At 38.7% G+C, this 27,911-nt stretch overlaps 1 protein-coding gene across 1 annotated transcript in view; it reads left to right on the forward strand.

Annotated features, from left to right (window-relative positions):
- Positions 1 to 27,911, forward strand: part of LOC100461955 (collagen alpha-4(VI) chain-like) — an 89,528-nt gene that overhangs the window by 19,931 nt on the left and 41,686 nt on the right. The window contains exons 8-20 of the mRNA XM_054552577.2: positions 1,224 to 1,558; positions 2,797 to 2,875; positions 4,842 to 4,987; positions 5,139 to 5,231; positions 6,811 to 6,864; positions 12,348 to 12,419; positions 13,741 to 13,767; positions 15,199 to 15,243; positions 17,806 to 17,859; positions 20,904 to 20,966; positions 21,321 to 21,386; positions 27,541 to 27,594; positions 27,712 to 27,747. Of these exons, the coding sequence (XP_054408552.2) occupies positions 1,224 to 1,558; positions 2,797 to 2,875; positions 4,842 to 4,987; positions 5,139 to 5,231; positions 6,811 to 6,864; positions 12,348 to 12,419; positions 13,741 to 13,767; positions 15,199 to 15,243; positions 17,806 to 17,859; positions 20,904 to 20,966; positions 21,321 to 21,386; positions 27,541 to 27,594; positions 27,712 to 27,747 (1,124 nt within the window). The remainder of the gene's footprint in view (positions 1 to 1,223; positions 1,559 to 2,796; positions 2,876 to 4,841; positions 4,988 to 5,138; positions 5,232 to 6,810; positions 6,865 to 12,347; positions 12,420 to 13,740; positions 13,768 to 15,198; positions 15,244 to 17,805; positions 17,860 to 20,903; positions 20,967 to 21,320; positions 21,387 to 27,540; positions 27,595 to 27,711; positions 27,748 to 27,911) is intronic.

Here is a 27,911-nt window from a genome sequence, read left to right on the forward strand (position 1 = left end):
CTGTCTTGGCAATTCCAGAAATATATCTTAAGAGCTAGCATGGAGTATGATACTTAGGGGATTGAATGCTCATGGCTCAGCTCTGATCTCAGGTTTTTGGGAAACTTTAAGCTACTGTCCATGGTGAATGGTCTACTATGTACTTATTTTCCCTCAAATTGTTCCTCCCCATCTGCAATGCTGTTCTTGCAGATTCTGATACAGGTATACAGATTCGGTTATAGACACAGATCCTTACATCATCATATACTCTAGTGTGTGATGATCTAAGGAGAAAATGTTTGCATGTGCTGGATTGCCTTGGACAGTCCTAAGTTATGCTTGTTGTGCAGAAGTAATTAATAGGTGCCCTTTTAAGGTTGTTACATTTTAACTCATCCAACCAGATACTACCTCAGATGTGTCTCTGACCATCAACTTTTGATCCTTAGTGGAATTTTGTGCATAATTTTATTATATACTGGTAAGTGTATAGGTATAGCCTGAAATATTAATGGGCCTTCAAATTCCAGAGAAAACCTTCCCAAGAGGGCTTAAATATTTTTAGACATAAGAAACAGAAAATTGGGAGTGATTTTTTTCCTGACATTTTCTAATATGCTCCCATGCTGCTGAAACAAGGTATAGGCATGGGTGGTGAATGAGGAAAAACACTTTCAGGGAAGAAGGAAATAATTCCAGTTATTGTTGAAAGAGACTCAAGGTTCATTTATATCCTTTTCTTCATTGATTTGTCAAACATTTAATGAACATCTGTATTAGGCAATTGGAAAATTAGATGGCATAGTCTTTACTATCAAGGAATCCTTATTTAGTAGGGAAGAAGGTCAAATAAAGTAACACTGAACATGCACAGGCATTTAATAACTTAACATGAGGAGGTGAGGACAAGAACCAGAGAGTGCCTGGGGAGTGGGGTGGGGCGGGGCGGGGCGGGCACTTGAACTACTACTTGAAGGACCAGACTGGGGTGGGAAGATGGGAAAAGACACTTTGGGCAAAGGGAGTAGGATCTGCAGAGGCATAAAGCTATGAAACAGTATGTATTGTATCAATTAGCTTTTGCTGTGTAACAAACAATCCCAAAACTTAAACTACCATGATTTAGCTTATAATTCTGTGGGTTGGCTGGGGGTTTGTCTTTTAGGGCTGGATTGGCTGATATCTTCTGGGCTCAGTTATGCACCTGCAGATGACTAATTTTATTTTCTTCACCTTCAAAGGATGCAACCTGGATTTGTCTGTAGGAATTGATATCTCAACTCCTTCAAAAAAAGTTCAGCAGAAGCTTCAAAGGTTACTGCCAGAGCTGATGAAACAGTTGGCTTTACTTTCTAACATCAGCTGTGGCATTTCTGATCACATCAACCCAAGATTCCGCTACTTGGTTCCTGGCTCAAATGGCCAGCTTATCTTTGACTCAGGCTTTGAAAAATACAGTGATGAGATCATCCAGAAGTTCTTGGTTCATCAGGCTGCCAGGAATAACAATATGGATGTGAACTTTTTGCAGTCCTTGGGAGATAATGCTATTCATCTCTCTTCTGCTAAAGTAAAGGTAATAAATGCTGAGAACTCTTGCTATGGAGCCAGCGGGTAGGGTAGAATGGATAAGGCTTTGCGACTGAGGCCAACTAAATTGTTCTTAATTGTTGATCTTACACAGAGGAAAACCGTACTGTTACCCAATAAGAACCAACAAGAGATGCGTTTTCGTTCAACAACAAATAGATGTCCTATGCTCAATAATGCTAGTAGGAATATAAGAATAAAGTACCTGCTCTCAAATTGCCCACAGTTTAGTGATTCATATTCTTCCATAACATAAATTCATTTCCAAGACGACTTGGAAGGTGTTTTAAGACTCCTTAGCTTTTTATGGTCACTCATTACTATTTAGAGTAGGCTTGCTATTTTTCCAGTCAGCATCTTGAACTGTCTTTAGTGAGAGCTATTTAGTACAGCTCACCCTTCAAGCCTCTCCCTCCCTTCTGCTGTCTCTGAACCATATACTCACAAAAGCCCACAGAGATGGAAAGCTTTTATGTGATGTTTATCACATCACATAATAGGAAATGACATCCCAAAACTTCATAACTTACATTTACATTGTTATGCATCCAATGGATGTATTTTTTGACTAATATCATCCATGTTTTATTTTTTATTCCTGTTTTAAATTAAAAATTTCTTATGAGCAAATAAACACATCTCAATTGTAGAAAATACATTACAAAATATAACAGAAATTAGCCATAACCACTCCCCACATCTCCTCCCCTCCATCCCCGCCCATACTGCATACACCACACATGCACACACACCTCTCTGTTAATATTTTGGTATTTTTTGTTGATAAGGATAAATATTGTAAGCATTTTTGGAAGGTATTTTTAAATAAGTTCAGCCAATTCAAATCCTGTTTTTTTTTTTTTCCAGGGGATGGGGAAGTTGAAATAAAGGTGAATGTGTAATAAAAGAATAAGTAAAAAGGAACAGAGTGAAAGGCTAGGCATAACCAGAAAAACTCACTCTTGCATTTTAAAGAAATGTACAATTTATAAGATCCATTTTATGCATTCCTTCTCCCCTTCCCCTCTGTTCCCTCCCTTCTTCCTCCCTCCTTCCCTTTCTTCCTTCTCTTCTCTCCTCTTCCCTCCTTTCCCTTTTCCTCCCCGCTCTCACTGTCTTATTATCTTCCTTTTCTCTTCCTTCCCCACCCTCCCTCCTTTCTACTTCTCTTTTCTCCCTCCCTCCCTGTCTGGCTCTGCCAACCCCCTTTCTCATAAACAACAGGTCCTTTTAGTGTTTACAGATGGACTGGATGATGATTTAAAGAGACTGAAAAAAACATCGGAGTTTCTCCACAGCAGAGGTAAGTGCATAGGGTTGCCCAGTGTGGGCCTCCCTCCTCCCACTGGAACTGAGGGACTCAGCTCTCCAGATGGCACTGGACTTTATGAAGCTTCCTCTGTGTTCACCCAGTGCATGGGGCTCAGTGCTCATAAGGCTGATGCCCAGTCTCATTCTTTGTATGAGCCAGAGGATGTTTTGGGGCTGAAACTCCCTGCCTTCTTCAGCAATGTCCTTGACACTGACTGGGGTCTTCTGACTCAGACAGGACTAGCTTTTGAGGGTGGGAGGTTGAAGGTACACCTCATACTTAAATGGTGAGAGGGGCTGTTTTTTCTTTTAGGCCAATCTGGGGTCCATATGTCGTTTTCTCCTAAACTCTGGAGTCAGTCTAAAGCTGGGCCCTGCTCTTTGCATTGTAATTCTCCCCTCTTTGCTCTTAATTCTTCCTCCTTCTCCATCTTCAAGAGCTCCTGCTGCTAGTCTATATGGCATCTTTGTGCAATTAGAGAAAGACATCCAATACACTGCATGGATGCAAGTGTATTGGGCTCCTGGGTGGTGAGGGGTATGCTGGCTGGATTTGGCCATGCATTAGCTCTCTCAGATGGGTATTCTTGTGCAGCACAACTTGTTCAACTGTACACTATGACTCTCACCATTCCCTCTTTGTGCCATGAAAAGGCTCAAAAGCAACCTGAGGATGGACAACCAGCAACTTGACTTGCTCAAGTTCCTTTCACCTCTTTTCCTCTTCAGTCGAGTATATTCAACATATTTTGCTGGGGATGATGTTTTCCATTGGTTAATCATGTGCTAGAATATTTTTTTATGACACCTTACTCTCATCTTAATTCACTACATAGATTGCCACTGGAAGTTTAAATTGTTGCTTGTTTTCTGGAGGGGATTTGGGAGTATGTAACAAGAGACTATGCTTACATGCTATGCTGGATCAGAAATTCCATTCAAAGAATTTAGTTTTAAGGAATAATTAAGAATATGTACACAACTTTTAACCACACAATTGTCAAGCAGCTTGTTTACCATAGCAAAAAGCTGATTTGTATGTATGTGCCAAGAATTTACTGTTCAAACTATTAACAGTAATATTTGTTTTGAAATTCGACAAACAAGGTGATTTCTAGTTGACTTACCAAAATACCCTTGTTCATTTGTGTTTTTGTTCTGTGGACAAATCCAGATGATCTCTTAATGCCTGCATTGGTAGGATAGGCTAGATTATGCAGCAATAACAACCTCCAAACCTCAGTGACTTAAAATAGCAAGAAGTGATTCATCTTTGCCTCCTGCTCACCATTCAAGAACCCAGGCTGAAGGAAGGTCTATCCCAACAGCTGTTTTTGTAATTGCTGTGGCAAGGGAAAGGAAATGGTGCAAATTGTGTACTATTCTTAAAATTTCTCCTGGGGATTAACACATGTCACTTCTGCTCACATTTAATTAGCTAGAGCGAGCCGTGTGGTCACTTCTAACTTTCATGAGATAGATAATATTTTACAGGTAAGGAATTGAGGCTCAATGAGTGTTTATAACCTGACTGAAGACATGCAATCCTATCATGTGCCCTTAAGAAGGGGAGCCAGAACGTTTGTGAACAGCCACAGTGACTGCCACAATTCCTAAGTGTAACCGAAAGTCAACTTCAGGGATAGGCTTAGAAGGATCTAACTTAATACAACGAGGCTGAAAATCATCTGTGAAATGACAAAATGGGGGCTATAAGAGAGCTATGAGAGTCCTTTGTGGTTCTGCTTAACTTTCAGCTGGTGGGATTGAAAGGTATCAGACCAATTCTTCAAGAAGGCATGCCACAAACTAGTTTTAATTGTAACAAAATGCAGTTTGAGACAAGACAAGTGAAGGCTGTGGGAATGGTGGAATGATGGATGAATATGTGGGGCTGAGACAAAGATAGACCATTCAAAAGACATGAAAGTAATCTCCCGTCTGTTGAAATTGTGAAGGATTCTCTGGACTCCTAATCATTGGCCTGGAAGGTGTCCATAAATTAGAAGAGCTCCAGGAGCTGGAATTTGGCAGAGGGTTTGCATATAAGCAACCTCTGAGCATCACACTGCGATCCCTCCCAAGCGTCCTGCTGAAGCAACTTGTAAGTACTTTTTAAAAACGCCATCCTTTGCTGAGTTCTATTAATTATAATAATTTTAAAAACATTGAGAGAATTTTGTCTTCTTAGTGTGTAATGTGATATAGACTAACACAGATGAGAAAATCGTATGTGATATGAATCTGTTTTTCAGGATACAATTGTGGAAAGAACATGCTGCAATATATATGCAAAGTGTTTTAGAGAAGATGGGTACAGAGGTGATTATGGGAGTTCTGGGAGGAAGGTAAGAATTTGTCAGATGTGAATAGGGGGAAGGAGAGAGACGATATTTCAGTACCCGCTACATACCAGACTGTGTTATGTATTTAACAGCATTTTCTAATTTTACCCCCCTAACAAACACTTTCAGGTAGATGTCATTTTACATGTGTGAAATTGAGGCTCAGAAAGGTGACATCACTTTCCCAAAATTGCATCATTATGAAGATGCATTTGGGAGTTAAGCCCCTATGTCTGCCTGACTCTAAGTCCCACATGATTTCCACCGTATTATGCTACCTTCTTATGCTCATTTGACAAATAATGTCACAAATTCTGCCACTGCACAGTTTTCACTTATCTACCATATTTTCACTTGTCCAACATCTGCTTTCTTTATAGTAGTAAATGCCTCTTTCCCATCTAACATTCTTTTCTACAGCATCAAACTCTGAGAAAAGAGTTGCATCTCTGTCAATTCTAGGTTAATCAATAGGAAAATTACTCCTTAACACTTCTAAGGGAGAGTATCTCATTAGAAATGGTCCTCAGATATTCAGGGCTGGCAAGGTTCCATTATCACAGGGATTGAAGCTTTATAATGAGGGTATAATCACAAACACACAGGTAAGGTTAAGTTACACCTGCTGGCTTTGTGTCATCTTTTTACACGTTCTCTTTGGAAGATTTTCCATGAGATTGTTGGAATGAGCTCTTCAGGGCTTTGCAGATCAATCTTTTAAATTTAGAATAGTATAAAGTTTATAATTACTGTTTGAAAAATAAATTGTAATCATGCCTTAGCATTAGATTTTTCCCTGTCATGTTGTTATTCATTAACAGTTTGGAGAATCAGAAAATCAGGTTTAGGGAGCTTCTTGGTATGTTTCTTTGCAGCTTGTGCCTGTGCCTCTAAGGCCAAAGATGGGAGTATTTTAAATTTTTGACTTCTCTGCTGTTTCTGTTTGCAAGAATTAAGTAGATGGTCATAATGACTTTTATATCTTTGTTGCTCACAAATAAAATATGCCTTCCAGGTCTTATTGACCAGCTTTTAGACTAAATAAACACATCTGACTATAACATGGCAAGCCAAACTTCCTTGAGAGGAAATGGTTTGTGTGTTTCGGTGTGTAAGAAGAAGTAAAAAAACAAAACAAAACTGGACAGTTGAGTCATACAGAAATAAACAACCATTTCTCATGAATAAGATAGGCAGGAAGACCTTTGCTTACGGATGTTTTGTAAAACAAGGTTGAAACCTTCTTTAAGAGTAACAGTTTTCCTTGCGCTTTTAACTAGAAACAAGTCTTGATTTGGATTTTTGCAATAGAATGACTGAAGAAGGTATTTTGGAAAATAAGAATAGTTTGATATACTGACTATTGAGATAAACAGGTATGCAGGTTTTCACTGTAACACTGGACACGAGTATTTGTTTCTGTATATCTCTGTACATTGTGCCTGATATTTAGTAGATTCTCCATAAAATGACAACTCCGTGAGACAAGGGTATCTATTGGTAACAATTCTTATTTCACATAGATTTGAGAAATAAATAATTTAGAGGCAAAGTTATTTATTTTGACTTCTTGTCTTCTCAGGGAGAGAAGGGTTTTGATGGGTTACCCGGTCATCCTGGTGAGGAAGGCAGATATGTAAGTACCGAATGTTATTTCTTTACTTTGAAAGAACATGGCAAAATGGATCAAATATTAGCAATATTTAATTGCACCTAAGTCATGAAAGTTTTTCTCATCTATGCCATTTAAAGTGGGTCTAATATATATATAAAATAGACATTTATTATAATAAATGCCAGGCAGATCTGCTTTTTAAATATATAGTTTCTGGAATGCATTAATGATTCAGTATGGCTGTTTTATTTTTTAATCAGTGAATTTGAACTAACTGAAAATGTGGTCTGTGTCTAGTGTGCATGGATGTCAAAGTAGTTGTTAATCATAAGCTAAATTGCAGATAATTTGTTACTATTACTAAGCTATCTATGTTTGTAAATGGTTAACAAAATAATTGAAGAGAATCTAAGACCATTCTTACTACAGGTCATTCAGATGCTTCCCTATGTGGCTGAGAAGATGGTGGAGTTATAGTTAGCCACCGATGGCTTGCACGTAACTCTGGACACACCCCTGGGGATATGCTGGGCAAAGAGAAGTTATCTATTAGTCATGTGATTGTCTGTGGAGGAAATGTATATTATAGAGAGAATTGTGAGCTAGGGGACTGGGATGTGATAGGGACCATTTTTATTACATAATATAAATGCCAGAAGGATTTTTAAATCCCATGGTTTTCGGTTAATTTTGAATTATGGAAAACCACTTTGCCACTGGTGCCTATTTTAAGGTTGATTCATGTATATACCACTGGTTCTCAAATATTTTGGCCTGAGGATAACATTATATTCTTCCCCCCACCCCAACTTTATTGGGGTATAATTGACAAATAGAATTGTATAATTTGAGATGTACAATATAATGAGTTGATATATATGTATACATTGTGAAATGATACTAGAATCAAGTCAGTTAACATGTCCATCACCTCGTATAGTTACCATTTTTTTTGTGTGTGGCAAGAACATTTAGCATCTACTCTTTTAGCAAATTTCCAGTATATTATATAGTGTTATTAACTATAATTACCATCTTGTACATTAGAACCCCTGAACTTACTCACTTATAACTGAAAGATTGTACCTTTTAACCAAAATCTCTCAATTTCCTGCACCTCTCAACCTTTACACTCTTAAAGATTATTGGGAACCTTGAAGAGCTTTTGTTTATGTGGTTTCCATGTATTATTATTTACCATATTAGAAATTAGAACTAAGAATATTAAAAATTGTTTATCTTATTTCGAAATAACAACAATAAACTCACTAAAGTTAACATTCATGACATATTTCTTTATGAAAAATAACTGTATTTTCCCAAACAAAAAATATTAGTGAGAAAGAGGCATTGTTTAGCATATTTAGCTTACTAGAAGGCAGCTGGATTTCCAATCTGTCTCTGTATTCAGTCTGTGGTGTTGTCACTTGCCATGTGGCTTCTTGATAACTTTACCACAACTTGGGAGAGAAGAATGAAAAAAAAAAAAAGACATTTTGGTGTAATTGGAAAAATAACTTTAACTTTGTGACCTTCCCAAAAGGATCTTGGAAACACGAGGGGCCCTTTGACCACGCTTTCTGAACCACTGGTATCTATGTTGTCGTTGCTCCACTTAGAGTGGCACATTGTTTTATTATTCTAAACATTCAGGGTGTTGGAAAATAAGCAGAAATCAGGGGAAAATGTAGCTGCTGAGACCCATGTAAGCTCATCCGTTTCTTGTTTTTTTTTTTTTTGTTTTTTGTTTTGAGACGGAGTCGCATTTCTTTATGTTTACAAGATAATTGCTCAACTTTTCTATTTATTTTTCCTCAGTAAGCACAGTCTTAGGTGTTAGAAATACATTCAGGAACGTGATTGATGGATTTTTGCTATTTTATTTAGAAATGATGAAAATATTCCTTCCCATTTTTATTATGTTTTAAAATGTCCTTTAAGTGTTATTTTATTTTTTCTGCCTGGTCTGTGGTTCAATGAGCCCAGTCAATGTTAGGAGAATGACGTAAGGTCCATCCCACCCATTAGGACAATTGGCTCCAATTTCAGACAAACAGGATAAACCAAATTCTTGTCTGTCTAGAGTGAAAGATGGTTTTGTCCCCCTTCTTTACTGTGCCAACATTATAAAACCAAGATATTTTGTAAAGACCCTTTAGTACAGGGCTAGAAATATAATGCAAGTGACATTTATAATTTTAAATTTTATAGCAGCTATCTTAAAGAAAGTAAAAAGAAACAGGTGAAGTTAATTTTAATAATATATTTTATTTATCTCAATATATCTCAAATATTATCATTTCATTAGTAATTAATATACAAATTAATGAGACATCTTACTTTTTCTATACACTATCTTCTAAATGTTACTTTACACTGAAGGCACATCTCAGTTTGGACCAGACACATTTCAAGTGCTCAATAGCCCCTGTATTTGAAGAACAACTCTAGTAGGTCTTAGTTTCTTTTCAATACATTTATCACAAGAGAAGGCGACTTCACAATGTGTTGTCCTCTGAATGGCTTTTAATGTTGTTGGCTTGAAAAGCTGGTCAGATTGGTCTACTCAACAGCAGAGACATCTCTGTGCAGATGTAGACCAGCTTCAGAATGGGGCCCATAAATTTGTAAGTTCAAGTTGAAAGTGTACAAGGACAAATAACTAAATCATTGTTCCAGTTACCCATGACTTACAGTCCCACTGCCCCCTATAACCCTCACAACTTAGTTGTGTAAAATAATCATTTTATTATGTTCACAGATTCTGTGGGTGGGGACCCTGAAAAAGAAGCAAAAGAGGGGCCTCTTTCTTCCACGCCTGGGGTCTCAGCTGGGTTGACTAGTCTCAGACTAGACCGTCTGGGCTCTAGAAGCAGGAGTTGGAGGACCCACTGCCCCTTCTCACATGTCTGCTGCTCTGGCGTCTTAGCTGGAACTGCACAAGGACAGGTAGAGCTGGAACTGCACAAGGACAGGTAGAGCTGGAACTGACAGGAAGCATTCCAGCAGGGAGGGTCTGTCCTGAGAGGGAGTGCTCCAAGAGACCAAGGCTGAAGCTGCAAGGCCTATGACCCAGCCTCAGAAGTCAGGCTGTAACATGGCTTTCTCATGCTGTTGGTTGCAAGCCAGTCACTAAGTCCAGACCAGATTCAAGAGGGGGGGACTTAGACTCCTCCCCAGCATGGAGGAGGGGCATGGTCACAGAGCGTGTGGAATGGGAGATATTGTTTTCTGGCTTTGGAAAATGCAATCTGTCAGACTCCCAAATTCTGTATATTTTAAAAGAAATATGTTATGAATGGGTGGTTAAATAATAACTTATGCATTGGTTACACAGCAAAACCTTACTTATAGAACAAAGTCAGATTTTCTAAGGTCACAAAAAATATTTATGTAACTTTGTAGTAACAAAAACATCTAACATTTGTTGACAGTTTTATATATGCCAGACACAGGGCTAAACATTCTTAGTTTCCTCTCTCTGTCTCTATATATATATATGTAATAACATATATAAATATAATGATAACATATATACATATTATTATTATGTGTATATATGTATATATGTTATTATTATTATTCCCATTTGTTATAAAATAGCCAAACATTTGAAAACCTTTTAGTGGTGTTAGTCTTTCCATTAAATCATAGATATTATTTATAGCTTTAAGCAAATACTGTGAGTAGATGAGAGACCAATTTTTAAACATTATAGAGCTTAATATTTGAATTAGAAATACTGTTTTCCACAGCAGCTACACCGTTTTACATTCCCACCAACAGTGGACAAAGGTTCCAATTTTTCCACATCCTTGCCAACACTTGTTATTTTCCTTTTTTTTTTTTTAAATAGTAGTCATGCTGAGTGGGTTTATTTTTAGTTTTGTTTAAAAATAAATTTTTCCTTGATGTCTCTGCTTTTATCAAGAGCATTTGTTTTGTATATATCAACTATTTTCTAATAAACACAACAACCAATTATTCACACTGATAGCACTATACATTGCAATATAGTACAGTAGATATTTTAGGATTGCATTTTCCAGATGAAGCTTAAACACCACACATTGAAGCTAAAAATACAAATAGACTAGGAAGAATGGAGGAAAACAGACATTTATTTAGCATCTACTGTGTGTGAAGCCCTGCATTAGGCATTTTGTATGTATTATCACATTTAATCCTTATCACAACCCTGCTAGTATGTGTTAATACTTTCGTTCTATAGATGCGAAAGTAGAAACTCAGAGAGAGTAAGTGACTTGTTAAGGTTGGAGAGGGTTGGAGATGTGTCCAAAACTGTCTGTCTGATGCCAGAACCTGTGCTTTTGTTATCTATTGCTATCTAAGTACAAAACACCTCATTTGTTCAATCCATATACTTTGTGAAGTATTTCCAATACAGCATCTCATACATTCAATATAATAATCCTATGAGATGACTAGAGTCAGTATTACCTAGATTCACATTTATAAATGGTGAAAATTGTGATTCATGGCATCTTGTGATCTCGTGCTTTTGTCTAAGCTCACACAACAGGCTGGAAGCAGAACTAGGACTCAAATACATGCCCTTTCATTCTAGATCCATAGTTCTCATTTTCTCATGTCTTTTTACTGTCCTGAATAGCATATGTAGTTATCAACCTAATTAAGTCAAAGTTAGATATTACAAATGTAGATTGTCTTTTGATTAAAGCTCATGTGACATGCAGTACTTTCCAATTAATATTTAATCAACTTGGCAAAAGGCATGATATCTACAATTCCCTTCCTAATCTAATACCTAGATGAAAAGGTTATATTTATTAATATAATTCAGTAAGTCATTCTTCAAATCCTGGTTGGATGTCTATTGTATGATATCAGATGCTGTGTTTGGGGATAGAAATGCAGCGATAAAGAAATGAGACATTGTCTTTGTCTCCATGAACCTCACAATATAGCAGGAGATTCTGATGTGTAAAACCACATTTCACTATGATATGTGCTGATTTGTATCCTCCAAATACTACAAGGAAATTGAAGGGACAGTTGGGTGGGGTCAACAGGAAAAGCTTCTCAGGAGAGGAGGTGACACAGGACTTATACCTTAGGAATGGGTAAGAATTCACCTGGAAGAGAAAGGGTCAAATAATGGTTTATTCCTTGAGGGACCACAGCGAAACCTCCATCCAATTTCAGCTGACTGAAGAAAATGTTCAGACAGACCTTCTGTTTTATTTGAATTCTGAAGTTTTGCCCATAAGCCTTAACTGAATTGATTAAAAAATGCAGATAGTTTGGGTTTGTGTGGTTTGGAGTCATCTCTATGAGCAGTTGATGGATTAACAATCTGAGTGCCTTGCAGGTGACCTGAGCAGATCTTTGAGGTTGTAAAAGCAACGGTAAGGACCAAGTCATAGTTTGGTCATTTTGAAGGTCCTTATTGCTGGCTTGAATTGGCTTGTGGTGACAGAGACAGTTGCTTGAGTGCATTCATGTGTCTTCTTCTTCCACAGGGAGAACGAGGTCCCCGAGGTCTTCCTGGACTCCGAGGTGAGGAAGGATGCCCTGGTATGAGGGGACTTAAGGTGAGTGTGACCTTGAGCTGTGGGATTCTTTCTCTTTCTTGGCTTCATCTCTTGAGTTTGAGGAAAATCATAACTCTTCAACATAGCTATGGAGTCTTAGCTCCTCCTCAGATTAAAGGTTTTCCAGAAGTAAAGCCTGAGAAAAAGAGTCAATTGCAAGTATTTTACTGGGAGATAATTCTAGTAAACATTAGTGGGGAAGTAAGGAAGTGCGATAAGGAGGAAAGGAGGCCTGAAAAGGGTACATTATCAATCAGATCACCACTGTGGGTAGATGGAGCTTAATCCTGCTGAAGAACTCTGGCACCCCAGAGTTGAACATGCATCTCAATGTACCCCAGTTAAGGGGCGAGGGAGCTGGGGTATTTATACACCAAATCCCATCAAGAATTAGTTAACAGCAGCTTCCAGGAGGTATTAGTTCCTAGCACTTTTGGTCTGTCTTGCATGTGGGTAGAGCAGGCCCTGGTCCCTGAAAAAACCCTCAGAAAAGAGTGACAGGTGCTGGTGGTTGGAAGTAGGATTGAGAACACTAAAGTTTTTTTTGTTTTTGTTTTTATTTTAATTTTCAGTTCTGGGGTACATGTGCAGGATGTGCAGGTTTGTTACATAGGTAAATGTGTGCCATGGTGATTTGCTGCACCTATCAACCCATCACCTAGCTATTAAGGCCTGCATGCATTAGCTATTTTTCCTGATGCTCTCTTTCCCCTAACCCCGTCCCCTGACAGAGGCCCCAATGTGTGTTATTCCCCTCCCTGTGTCCATGTGAGAACACTAAAGTTTTAAAGGCTAAAGGGATACAGGTACATTTTCGGTTGGTTGCATTAAATGTCCCTCTACTGTCCAGGACTGGAGAATCTTCCTTAATAAACTGAAAGAAAAAAATTCTACAATCTAAGAATCCTAAAGAGAGTTGTCCTAACCACAATGACCATGTTCTGTATACCTATCAAATTACTCTTTCAGTTCATTTTTCCTGTTGCTCCTTGAAGCCCTCTCATGCTTGCTAGCCAATGTATTCTCACTTTTGTTTGAAAAATATCATCATTTTAATAAGAGGCAGGTCACTGTTGTTCCCTTTCATTCCTTCTATGTGAGGAATTGCAAAGTGCAATTTTCTCCAGCTTCCATGCAAAGGAGGGTAGTAATAACCAGGGTGTTGTAATGCCCACCACATTTGCCAGACAAGGCGTCTTCATTTTGATCTAATATTGTAATTGTATTTTCTTCAAACCAGGGAACATATGGTTTCCTAAATGAAACAAGGGCTTAAAAATCTCATTCAAGCTCAATTCTTTTGATCTCTTTCTAACTTTAGGGAGCAAGAGGATTTTCAGGAGAGACGGTAGGTAATCTCCTTTATCCTTCTTAAACTGGATAGCAGTTTCTTTGGGAAATGCAATACTTATTTCAATCGCATTTCTTTGCTTGAGTGAGGTGAGGCTTCAGACTTTTAGACAAGAGAATTTGTCAGACGATATTAATAGCCAAACTTCCATGCTAATGAGTGACTATTTGTAAGACATGTATTTCAGGTTTAAGGCAGTGACATATTGTTTGCAATCCTCGCTGACTCTATATAAGAATTGGGCCACCGTATTCATCACATGATGGTCTAGAAATGTTGGTCCTGAATCCAGGGTGTGGTGGGCTGGGTCTGGTCAAGGTGGGTGTCAAATGGAAGAGGAGTGCTGGGATGAGGTTGTTAGGAAAGGAGTTGGCACAAGAAGGGAATGATTTACATTCAGATTCGGAACCATAGTATCCATTTGCTGATTCACTCACTCAAAAAGTATTTATTAGGTACCCACTCTGTTCCCCACATTATCCTAGGGAGTGGTTACAAAATGATGAACAAGACAGACAAGGGCTCATGGAGCTTCCTTATTCATGTTTTCTGGTACCACCGATTAACCTCCTGCGGCCTGTGGCAAATATGCCATGTAATTCTAGTCCAAGAGTTCGGTATACTTATTTTTACGCATAACTCAGCTGTGCTTTGGTTAAAAAAATGCCTGAAACTTGATTTTCTTTTGTAGACAGTAGGAGTAAATCAACTATTTCACACATGCAAATGCATTTTATTTTGCTTGTGAAACTCTGGCTTTTTCTTTGAAAGATTCTTTATAATGAATATATTATTGGTCATTTTGGGTTAGTTGGCAAAATGAAGGGCCCATAATTTGTAAGCGGTGGAATATTTGATGAGATGTCACCATGCCACTGCCCAGTTTTACTCCTATCTCGTAATTAGCCTCAGTTTTTCACTTCTTTTCTTTTTTAAAATTTTATCTCCCAAAATGCACACACATGCACACACACTCATTTAGTTCCTCCTTAATCTGTGAACTACCAGGTTTCCATTAAATTAATTAATTCAGGCATATTTGCCATCTTTATAAAGAAGGTCGATGACAAAAAGACCATTTTTAGCATTCGACAACCAGTGTTTCATTTGATCTTGTGAAACAGCTACTTGTTCCAAGTGCAAAAGTTTAAAGGGAGTCTTTCTTATCCACTCAAATTTTGAGGTTAAAAAATACATATACATTTTTTAGCACCTGAAGCTATGAGGTAAAATAGTATATAACCCTAATAACTATTTCACGAAGAAAAAATCATTACTTTTTAGTAACTGGGTGCAGTATATAAGTGTTACAGAGTCTAGATTCTGTGTCAATTGAAAAAATATTAGCAAGGAAATTAACATCAAAGAAATATTTACATAAACCTTTTTCTCTTGTCTCTAAGATTCTGATCTTCCTTTGCTTCACAGGGCAATCCTGGTGAGGAAGGAGTTGATGGCTTGGATGGAGAACAGGTGCAGAAGTTTCTCATTTAATGTCTTCCTCTCTATTAACCTGGCATTTATACTCTTGTAGAGAGTACAGCTTTTCATGACTAGCTAGAATTTTTAACATGCATACTCAACAATGTTTAATGTTAATCTCTGTATTTTTCCTCATCCTCAACATACAAGGACTCTAGAAACTTTAATAAACTCCCTCCCATATTACATATTATTGTCTAGTATTTTATTTCCATCTTGTTTTTGTTAAATTCTACCAATTACACATTCTTATTGTTGTTTTATATAGTCAGTGCTTATCTAGCTTTACCCTCATGTTTACTCATCTGACTGACACCTTCCTTGTAGTCATTGATACCTTCAAAAGAACATGAAAAAATCATGTTTATTTTGCTTAAGGCACAATTTTTAGAATTTCCTTTAATGAAGGTCAGTTCATTGTCAACTCTTCTTGTTTTTGTTTCCCTGAAAATCTCTTTGAAAGATAGTTCACTGGGTAAGCAATTCTGGTTGATGGTTACTTTCTCTCAGCACTGTGAAAATGTGATTTCAACCATGGCAGGTGTATACCTATGTAACAAAACTGCACGTTCTGCACATGTACCTCAGAACTTAAAGTATAATAAAAAAGAAAAAAAGAAAAGACTTGGAAAAAATACGTAAGTGTGACGGCTCAGAGTATTAAAAAAAAGGAAAATGTAATTTCATAGTCTTCTGGCTTCTATTTTCTTCTACCTTTCATTATTGCCATTAAGAAGTTATCTGTCAGCTGGGCGCAGTGGCTCACGCCTGTAATCCCAGCACTTTGGGAGGCTGAGGTGGGCGGATCACGAGGTTAGGAGATCGAGACCATCCTGGCTAACATGGTGAAACCCCGTCTCTACTAAAAATACAAAAAAATTAGCCGGCCATGGTGGCAGGCGCCTGTAGTCCCAGCTACTCGGGAGGCTGAGGCAGGAGAATGGCGTGAACCCAGGAGGCGGAGCTTACAGTGAGCAGAGATCACGCCACTGCACTCCAGGTTGGGTGACAGAGCGAGACTCTGTCTCAAAAAAACAAAAAAGAATTTATCTGTCAAAATAATTGTTCTTTTGTAAGCAACTTTTAAAAATGTATAAGGCTGCTTTAAAATGTTCCCTTTGATTTTAGTTTTTGACAGTTTCAATATGATGTGTCCAGGTGTGAATTACTTTTTATGTATTCTGCTTAGGACTTGTCAGTCTTTTGAATCTGAGTGTTTATGTTTCTTATAAATTTTGGAAATCTTCAGTGCTTAATTTTGAAATTATCATTTTGAAATTTTATTTTTCCTATTTTCTGTATTATTTCTTTGCAGAAATCTAATTAGAAATTTGTGAAAACCTCTTATTTTGTCCCCAATGTCTCTTAACTGCTCTTTTATGTTTCTATTTCTTTGTCATTCTGTGCTGCATTCTGTATAATTTCTTCAGTTTCTAGTTCACTAATTCTCACCTCACTTGCATTTAATATAATATTTAATTTGTCAATTGAATTTTTAATTTTAATTATATTTTTCACTTTAAGTGGTTCTATTTGATCCTTTCTGAAATCTACTTGGTCTCCTTTCATAGTTGGTTATTTTGTTCATTCTCTTCTAATTATTTAAACATACTAAATATACTCATTTTATATTCAGTATATTATAATCCCAATATTTGCAGTCACTGCAGGTCCGATTTTGGTGTATGTTGTTTCTGCTGGCTTCTCCTTCATGGCATCTCCCTCATGTGTGTTGTGACTTTTGATTTAAACTCATTTTTTGATGGAACATTATCTGTGAGACATCATTAAGGCCTGAGTTGAGGTTGTTTGCTTCTGTCATGTGTTCCTAGTGGCACTACGTTCTGGGACCACCCTAAAATAAATTGTCAGTTTGAGGCCCTTCACACCACACACACACACACACGCACACATGCACACACCACACACACACACATACACACACACAATTACAAGAAGCCCTCAGGACAGCCATGAGCTATTACTTGTCTGCGTTTTTGCTTTCTCTTTATTATGAACCATAAGGATTTTTTAAATCAGATTTTTTTTTTTTGAGATGGAGTTTTGCTCTTGTTGCCCAGGCTGGAGTGCAATGGCTCGATCTCGGCTCACTGCAACCTCCACCTTCCGGGTTCAAGTGATTCTCCTGCCTCAACCTCCTGAGTAGCTGGGACTACAGGCATGTGCCACCACGCCCGACTAATTTTGTATTTTTAGTAGAGACAGGGTTTCTTCGTGTTGGTCAGGCTGGTCTCGAACTCCTAGCCTCAGGTGATCCACCCGCCTTGGCCTCCCAAAGTGCTGGGATTACAGGCCTGAGCCACTGCGCCCGGCCTTAAATCAGATTTTTAAAGTATACAAAATATATTTTAATTTATCTGGAATTTTAAATTTTCAGTGGGAGGGTTATTCAAAACACCTAATGTGTCACATTGTCAGAAATAGAGTAGTAAAGGTACTTTCCACTCTTGGCTAGAATTGTGAAAATACATAAAGAAAAATTTTGGTGGGACTAATAAAAGGCAGGTTCTCTGTTCATTTTTCTTTTTTTAGGGTAATCGCGGAATCCCAGGGTCATCTGGAGAAAAAGGAAATAGGGGAAATCGGGTAAAGTATGATGATATTCTTTCATTTTCCTATTGAGTAACCTGATATAGATAGTTTATTTTTAAACTGTGGGAAACTGTGGGAAAAAAATCATCTAGTGGCTTAAACCGTATGGAGTTAAACAGAGAGTTAAAGGGCAATTAATATGAGATAGCTGTTTGGAAGCTTTACCTAAGGTCTGACTCTGCTAATGGTAGAATGAGTAAAGTAAGTCCTGTGACTTAACATTTTGTGCTTGAGAACAGTGATCATGTCACTCCCTGTCTCACAAGCTTCTCATGGCTCCCTGTCACCGATGATTTAGTGTTACATCCAAGGCCTTTCAACCACATCCTTTACGAATCTCTGTCAAGAAATGTCTTCCTAGGCTCACTGTCTTTGAAATGTTGCTTATGCATGCCCACCTCTGTGTCTTTGCTCATGCCAGCTGCCTCTCCTGGAATGCCTTTTTCTTGGTTCCGTATTCAGTGCTTAATCTGAATATCACCTTTTCCTCAATGCCCAGTTCCTCTTTTTCTTCCTCACAATAGCTTCCTTGGCATGTCAGTTTGTAGTGATCTTTGCCTTCTCTACATCCTTGCAATTATTTGTACTGCCTGTTTGACAGTGATTACACACTTCCTCCTGATGGTAATTCTGTTTCCATGTAAGGGATGGCAGATACCTAGCATATGTCCCACAACCCTCCCTTCCTGTGCCCATGGCAGACATACTAACCATTTATGGGATCCAACATGGCTGAAGGATCCATCTTAACATAGTACTATAATCAGCTTCTATTGATTGATAGGATTAGACATAAAGGGTGTAATTTATTTGCTTATGCTTCTTTGTACTCCTCATGAAATTAGAGTAATGATTTTACTCCAAAGGTGCACAATTAGTGATGTGGATTGAATTCTTGATAGGTGAAACAGGGAGAGTCAGAAGACATGGCTCTTTATTGAGGTTTAATTTCTAACTTGAAGTTTATGGATCAGACTTTGGAGAAGGTGGGAGATACCATACTTTCTTAACACCGGAGAGCCATCAGTTTCAGCTAAATTTAGTTAAATTCAATAAACACCTGACAAGTGTTTATTGTCCCTACATGTGGGACATTTGCTGGATACAAAAAAGGGTTCCAAGATACATAAGCCATGGCTCTGACCAACAAAGAGCTTACTGAGTGTGCAGGAGATACAACTGGTACAGGAAAAACTATAATATGAGATAGGATAAGCTACAGGATGTAACAATGGTGCAAATAAAGAATCAATGGGAGCACAGTGACTTGGAGAAGAAATGAAAATAGATTCCCTTTTCTTCATTTGATCAATCATCAAAATTTATTGAGCATCTATTGTAATCAAGGCATGATTCTAGAATGGGGAACAAAAGAGACATGGGCTCTATCTCTTAGTATTGGCCTCTATGGGAAAAGATAGACACGAATGAAATAATCATGGAAATAGATATAATATTACTGCAGAGATAAGGGCGTGGAGAGGAATATGACAGGGGATTTGACCCAGCCTGTGCAGTCAGAAAGGCTTCATTGAAGAGGAGATGGATGAAATTTAAAAGATAGGTAACAAGGAAGAGAGAGGGGGGCAAGAGAACAACTTCTATATGAGCAGGTGCCAAAGGGTGGAGAGGACTCCAGCTTTCCAGAAAATGCAGGAAATCAAGACATTTTTCACTGAGACCTCTGTGAGAGGGACTGGGAGAGAGACACAGGGTATTCTAGCTTAAGAAAAAGGCTCAAGGAAAAGGTTAGAATTAGAAGAAATCAGGATAGGTCTGGAAAAATAAGGATTGTAATTTCATAGGAGTGGAGCATAAAATAAAAAGTATAAAGAGTGGGGAGAAAGCCTGAAAGGGCAATTTGGAGTCAATTTAAAGCTATGTTTGGGAGTTTTGTTTCTGCTGAGTAATCAAGGGCTATTGAAGGTTTATAGGCAAGGAAGACACATGTTGGAAGATGTAGGTTTGGAAGATTACTCTGAAAGTCCAGTGACTGGGTCAGATAAAGGAGGGTCTAGAAGTAGGGTGAATCATAATAGGAACCATATGCCTAAACACTTGAATTTATTCTTCTATTTAATCCCTACACTGTTTCTATAAGTTAGGCATATCTGTTTCACAAATGAGAAAATGGAGTCTTAGAAAAGTCAAAGAAATTTACCAGTGTAGGAAATTAAATAGCAGGATTGGAACCTAGAGTTATCTAGCCCCCTTTTACCATTATATTAGGCCAGGAAAGAGATAAGGAGGCATCTCAAGTAAGATTATGAGGTGGCTTCTTTTGGAGTCTAGAGAACATTTTATTTCCTTTGTGTGTGAAAGCTAGAACAGTGATCCCATCTGTTAATCATGCACACCCTCCAGCTCCAGGCATGTGATGTCATCTGAGGAAGGCACCTGTGGTGGAGCCTCTCCCCAGTTCATGGCTCTGTGGGTGCTACTACACAGGAATGGCACAGATCATGGCAGGGTTTAAGAGAAGCATCATTTACTTATCATGTCATAGTCCTATGGCAAGTTTCTTCACCTCTCTGGTTTCCTATCTGCCGTAGTCAGGAGCTCTGGAAACATTGTTCTCTCCTTTCTCTTTTTCATGAGATCTTGCTCTACCACTGCTGCCCATGCTCATGATGGAGAAAGCCCTCCTCACCACCACACCCTTTTTAAGCAATAACAACAACAACATGTGTTTCTGTGTGGAGCACCACCAAGGGGTGGAAAGATCAAGGAATTTGATGGTAGGGAGACCTGGGCCCAACTTCCTAGAATCTCAGGTCCTGTATAATGCAAATTGGTGAATTCCTGAGTTGTGAGGGCTAAATGAGGTAACACACAACTAGGTCCAAGCATATGGCAGATAGCCAATAAAAGTATGTCCTTCTTTACCTTTCAATCTCACCTCCTTGGCAGTGAATGCTTTAAAATTCAAGTACTAAGTTGCTCTTTTCCTTTGATTCTTATTTTCCCTCTTAATGTTCTCTTCTCTCTAGGCAATATGTGATTTTTAAAAGTGACATATTTTTTCTTTGTGATTTAAGGGCTTGACGGGACCGCCAGGACAACCTGGAGAGTGTGGAAAGCCTGGGTTAAGGGGAGATCCTGTGAGTGATGTTGGGGGATTTCTGCTGCTTTAATTCCAGGGACTGGAGGACTGTTTGCTCATGACACAAAGTCAACGAGCAATTAATTATTCATTAATAAAGCATCTGCTCACCCTATCTTAGTATTGCAACAAATAAGAGATTTGAGGGAAAACTTATAGAAAAGTTGAGTTCTTAAAAAGGTTGGAATTTTAATTGGATTAAATGTCTAAGATTTTTGAGCAGGCCCAGACAATAAAAAGGGTCCACTTTAGTTGTACCTTATTTTTTTGTTTTGTTTTGTTTTAAATAATTCTTCCTATAATTTCTTTTCTTTTCTGTCCATTTGAGGTAATGAACCCTTTATTTTCTCAGGGGGATCCTGGAACTAATAGCTATATCCAAGGCCCTAAGGGAGAAAAAGGAAGGCGTGGGAGTCAGGTAAGATATTCTGTTTCCTTGGGGGGCTACATGGGAACAGATGCTAACTGGGGCACAAGACTTGGGCATTCTGGTAGGATCAGCATAAAAAACCAGAGAGCAAGCCTGTGGGAATCCACTGTCTATGAAGATAGAAGCTCTGAATGCCAATCTCCACTGACATCCTCGTCCTTGCATAGTTAATTCATAGTTGTTTTTTTCTATACGAATCCTATCTCCTACAACATTACATCTTTTGTCCTTGGTTTCCTCATCTCCAAAATGAAATCATCAGACTCAATAATGCCTAAGATATTTCTAGTTTCTAAATTCTCTATCTTTATAATGACGTATTGATTTAAAAGGTACTCAGGGTCATTACAGTGCTGGCTTGCTTTCTGTCACAGCCAGTGCTGATTGATGTGAACTGGGTATTAGCCATTTTTTAAGGTGAAATCCTTGCCTAGTTCTGAAAACTAGAAGCATTGTGATAGAAGGCATCACAGAAGCAAAAAGACTTGTTAACTTTGATCGATGTTAACTTCTTGGCAGCCATTTTTAGATTTTCATGTCCCAGACATTAAAATGTATGATTCTGAAAAATGACTAAAATAACTCAAGTGCTGCAGTCCTCATATCTTTCCTAATTTCCAGGCATGAGGTCTGCATAGAGAAAGGTTTGCAGCTAGAGAGGAACCTCTATTACTTTGAACTCCAGTTTTTCATCCTTTGACAAAACTATAGGACATTGGCTCTCTTCTCTAGCTAGTTTGCATTCCTTTTATATATGTCTAGATCCTGAGTTAAATACAGTTTGTAACAAGATAATTATTGTGTTGCTGTGTGAGAAAACCAGTATGACTTGCTGCAAGAATCTCATCCTGTTGTTAATTGCAGTTGTTTTGGACAAACCCAATTAAGAGGGTGTCCTGTGGTGAGTTAACATCAGAGAGCCCTGTGAATAGCCACTCAATCGGCTATGGAATTGAGCTAAGGGAGCAGCAGGACAGCAACCCTTAACCCATGTGGGCCCCGGTTTCCTCATCTGGAAGGAGGGAAGGAAGATAGAGAAACCATTTCAAAGCTTCCATGAGTTGTGGTTCTTGTGAGAAGAAAGATCTTGATCTGTCTATTCAGACTGGTTCTCTTATTTGCTCGAGGTTTTACTGCTGGGAAGGAACATAGGCCTGTAGACAAACTGTCCAGCGCTGTGTACATCAGAGCACCGCAGACACAGCAAGAGCCGCATGTTCACAGCTTTCTGAGGTTTCCATCACTGAGTTTAGCCAAGGGTTAACCTTGAGCACCAGATCCCTAAATTGTACGTGCAAACAAAAATTGTAACCCTCTGGGGCAGTGCTGTGACATATTCCATTTGTGTTCCCCATGGTTTCTGCTCCCATGCTAGGCCAAAAAACGGTGGTAACTAAATATCCTTTGAATAGACTTAGATAACAGAAATCACTCCCACCAGCTATATTACCCTGCAGCTGGTAGATGCTGACATTCTAGCCCGAGCTTATCCAACTCACTGCCCACGGGCAGTATGTGGCCCAGGATGGCTTTGAATGCAGCCCAACACAATTCGTAAACTTTCCTAAAACATTATGAGATTTTTTTCTCTTCTCTTCTTTTTCTTTTCTTTCTTTTTTTTTTTTTTAAGCTCATCAGCTATTGTTAGTGTTAGTGTATTTTATGTGTGGCCGAAGATAATTCTTCTTCCTCCAATGTGGCCCAGAGAAGCCAAAAGATTGGACACCCCTGTTCTAGCCTGTTAAGTGCTGTTGGGAGATAGCTCTCTAGGGGGCAACGGCTCCTTTCTGACATGAACCAAAGAGTGGATTAAATGTTGCAATCTGGAGAGGGTTTCCTGATGAAGCAGTCTTTCTGACCAAGCAGAATAATTTTATTATATACCTAATATTGGAGAAAGCATGGAGAACCAATCATACCAGTCAGAAGTGAGAAAGTAACACTTCTGGGGAGAATGAAAGTCAATACAACCTTTTTGGGAGGCAATAGGCAATGCACATCAGTCATCAGTTAGGATTACTGTTTTTTTTTTTTGTAATGTTTTTAAATATACCAATGACAGAAAGCCTGACTAGCAGTGTTTAGCTAATAAATGTGTTTTACAACCCAGGGATAGGTGATGAAAACTTTGGCACATCAGTTTATGGTCCCATCGAGCCTCAGTGATGTCGTCAGGGACCCAACGCCTTTCTTCCCACACTACCATCCTCAACGTGTCAGCTTTTGGTCCCTAGGTTTAGCAGCTCCAAGTGTTTTTTTGTCTTCACCTTTACATAAAATGTCAGGAAAAAAGGGGCTTTCTTTTCATCAAATTACTCCCAGCAATATTCTCTTTATAGCTCATTAGCTAAAATAGGCCCTGTGCTCCCCAACAGCCCTTGCCGCATTTCAAGAGATCCAGAGAAAGCAAGTTTCTAACAAAAGGAAATGGGATCATCACAGTTGGTTTAGGCCTGTCATAATTCATCCCTTGGAGCCGGGTATGTTGTTGCTCCAAACAAAACTAAAAAGACCAGATTTTCTTAGCACAGAGGAAGGGAGGGCCTGTTTTGTAGGCCACCAACTGAGTCTGCCACAGCTTTAAGATGTGTATGTCGGCCGGGCATTGTGGCTCACACCTGTAATCCCAGCACTTTGGGAGGCCAAAGCAGGCAGATCACGAGGTCAGGAGATCGAGACCATCCTGGCTAACATGGTGAAACCCCATCTCTACTAAAAATACAAAAAAATTAGCCAGGCGTGGTGGCGGGCACCCATAGTCCCAGCTACTCGGGAGGCTGAGGCAGGAGAATGGCATGAACCCGGGAGGCGGAGCTTGCAGTGAGCAGAGATCACGCCACTGCACTCCAGCCTGGGCGACAGAGCGAGACTCTGTCTCAAAAAAAAAATAAAAATTAAAAAAATAAAAATAATAAAAATAAAAGGATGTGTATGTCATTTGATCTACCCTTTCTAGTCCTAGAAATTTATCTGGAAGCTAATCATGGTGCAACACAAAGATTTAGCTCCAAGGATGGTCATTGCAGTGATTTTTAAGGTAGTCAAACATTGAAAATATTTAAATATCTAATAATAAAGGATTATTTATGTAAACAATGCTCTTCCACACAGTGGAATAGTATTAGGCCATGAAACATAATGTAGAAGATGATTTCATGATATGGAAAACATCCATGATGTAATATCAAGTGAAAAAAGCAGGTTACAACCCTGTATTTAACGTGAGTCCAAATTTGTAGAATATTTCTATATTGCCAAAACTGTGTATTTCTTTTTTATTAATTTCGATTTTTATTTTAGATTCAGGGGATAATGTACAGGTTTGTTACAAGGGTATATTGCATGGTACTGAGGTTTGGGCTTCCGTCACCCAAGTAGTAAACATAGTACCCAACAGGAAGTTTTTCACTCCTTGCCCCATTCCTCCCTCCCCTTTCAGAGTCCCGTGTGTCTATTGTTCCCATCTTTATGTCTGTGTGAACCCAAGATTTAACTCCCACTTATAAGTGAGAACATGTGGTATTTGCTTTTCTATTTTTGCATTAGTTCATTTAGGATAATGGCCTCCAGCTGCATCCATGTTGCTGCAAAGGACATAATTTAGTTCTCTTTTGTGGCTGAGAGTGCGTGCAGTTTACATGGGACACAGTGTCCATTGTCAGCACCCTCAGTTCCTTCAGAAGGAGTGGGTTACACTTTTTTTCAGAATTTGGTAGAACTGGGTTTGTCCTTCAGCTCACTTATGGTGGAGGCTGTGGAGTTGCCAGCCTGTATCTACTCCCTTGTATGGAATAAAGAAAGAGAGATAAGAAGGAAGGAATAGAAGTAAGAAAGAAGGAATGTAGAAAGGAAGAAAGGAAGGACGGGGAGGGAGGGAAGAAAGAAAGGAAGTGAAAGGACAGAGAAAAACCAACTTGTTTGTAGCAGCAACATGCCAGCCCCTAGTGTTTCTTTACCTTAATTTCTCTGTATTGTTGAAATAGTCCATGATGAACCTGTTACTTTTTATCATTCTGAAAAATTTCAAATCTACAGAAAAATGTAGTTGTAAGTCTAAACACCAATTTTTATCCTTTAGCCATATTTGCTTTATATCTCTTTATACAAATACTTAGGGGTCTGTGTGTGTGTAGCTGAGCTAATTGAGGATTAATTAAAGGCCTCATGACACTTTGCCTCTAAATATTCAACAAGTATATGTTAAAAAAAAGGATATTCTTCTATATAAACATAATATAATCATCATCCTCATGAAATTCAATATTTATACAATATTCTTTTCTTTCTTTCTTCTTTTCTTTTTTTTTGAGATGGAGTCTCACTGTGACGCCCAGGCTGGAGTGCAATGGCTCACTGTAACTTCCGCCTCCTGGGTTCAGCGATTCTTCTGCTGAGAGCAGCTGGGATTACAGGCTCCCACCACCACACTGGCTAATTTTTGTATTTTTAGTACAGACGGGGTTTCACCATATTAGCCAGGCTGGTCTCGAACTCCTGACCTCAAGTGATCCGCCCGCCTCAGCCTCCCAAAGTGCTGGGATTACAGGCGTGAGCCACCGTGCCGGGCCAATATTATTTTCTAATACACAGTCCATATTCAAATTTTCCCACTTGCCCCATGTCTTAGGCAGTTTGGGCTACTGTAACAGAATTAATAGAGTGGGTGGCCTAAATAACAAACATTTATTTCTCATAGTCCTGGAAGCTGGGAAGTCTGAAATCAAGGTCCTGGAAGATTCAGTGTTTGGTGAGGGACTGCTTCCTGGTTCATAGCCATCTTCTTGGCTGCAACCTCACATGGCAGAAGGAGAGCTATAGTGTTCCTTCAAGCCTCTTTTATAAGGACACTAACCCCACCATGAGGGTCCCCCCCTCATGGCCTAATAACCTTCCAAAGGCCCCACCTCGTCATACCATCACATTGGGGGTTAGGATTTCAACATATGAATTTTGGGGGGAACACAAACCTTGAGTCCGTAACACCCCAATAACGTCCTCTGTGGCTGCTGCTGTTGTTCCAGGATCCAGCTGAGGACTATGCGGTGCCTTTAGTTGTCCTGTGTCGTCAGTGCCCTTTCATCACATTTGCTCAGTTATTTGTTTACATGACACTGACACTGTACACCAGTTATTTTGCTAAACACCCCTCAATTAGGATTTGTATGATTGTTTTCCCATAAATAGATTCAGGCTAAATACTTTTGGTATTATAGCACAAAGTTTTATGTACTTTAAAAACTTCTGAAAAACATAGTTTTTAATTGTTGTATTCTATTTCAATAAGCGTTTCTACCATAATTTGATCAACACTTCCCTCATATTGTGGGATGTTTAAATTGTTTCAGAATTTAATCTATTATGAATAACGTGGGTGAACAGCTTTGCACAAAACGTTTTTGTTTCTGTTATTTCACATTCTTTCCCTATTTATGTATTCCTATTGAGTTAGCATGTAACTTTATGAAATAATTATCTGAAGTACCCCTACTTGGGATCCCACATGGTTTCCATTTTTCTTAAAAGATAGACTCATTTTTTTTTCTCTGGACAATACTCATTTTTCCACTTCTGACCCCAAAGAAATGAGAACACTAGAATCTTTCCTCACTGTGACTCTATAACCTCTTTCTCTCTCTGTCAGCATCTGTATATATTGATCACCCATGTCTTCAGAGAGACACTTTTCTACCTTCTGTTTCTATCTACCACTCAGGACCCTAAATGATACAGGTAGAAAGAGAAGTGCCAATATTTTCAAATATTAAGCATGGCTGTGTTCCCAGCATGGTGAACTGTAAGGAGTCATCAAAGGAACAATCTCTGGGGAAAGAAGCCTACAACACTGATATTTTGAAACATCAGCATTTAATGCCATTTGCTTCTTGAGGAGCACTGACCAACAGAACATTCTGAGATCATGGAAATATCCTGTGTCTGTGCCGTCCGATGTGGTAGCCACTAGCCATATGGAATTATGGAACACTTGGAATGTGGTCAGCATAACAAAGAAACTACATCTTTAATTTAATTTGGTGCAAATTTAAGTGCTACATCTACCTAGTGGCTTCTGTATTGGACAAAAAGTTTTGCTAGCATTTGTTGTTGTTTGTTTCTGATCTTCCCTTTATTTCTTACTTTTCAGGGAAGTTCTAATGTTGATGGACCTCAGGGAGAAACTGGAAATGTCGGCCCTTGGGTAGGTGTTAACAGCTGGAGGGATGTATTTCCCTTGCATTTGTGGAAGAGGATGGTAGGCTGGGGTGAAAATTGGTTTATATCCTTCTCTAAGGTCTCTGCTTTCCATTTTTCTTAGGGGACAATAGGAAGGCGAGGTCTGCCAGGATTAAAGGTCAGTGCTTTCTGGAAAGAGTTGCTCTTTGTTCCACACATATGACTACTGTTATTATTGATACAGAATATCTGCACATATTTATGGGGTACATGTGATATTTTGATACATACATAGAACATATAATGATCACACCAGGGTATTTAGGATATCTATCACCTCAA

This window comes from Pongo abelii, chromosome 2 (genome assembly GCF_028885655.2).
Source record: "Pongo abelii isolate AG06213 chromosome 2, NHGRI_mPonAbe1-v2.0_pri, whole genome shotgun sequence".
NCBI lineage: Eukaryota > Metazoa > Chordata > Mammalia > Primates > Hominidae > Pongo > Pongo abelii.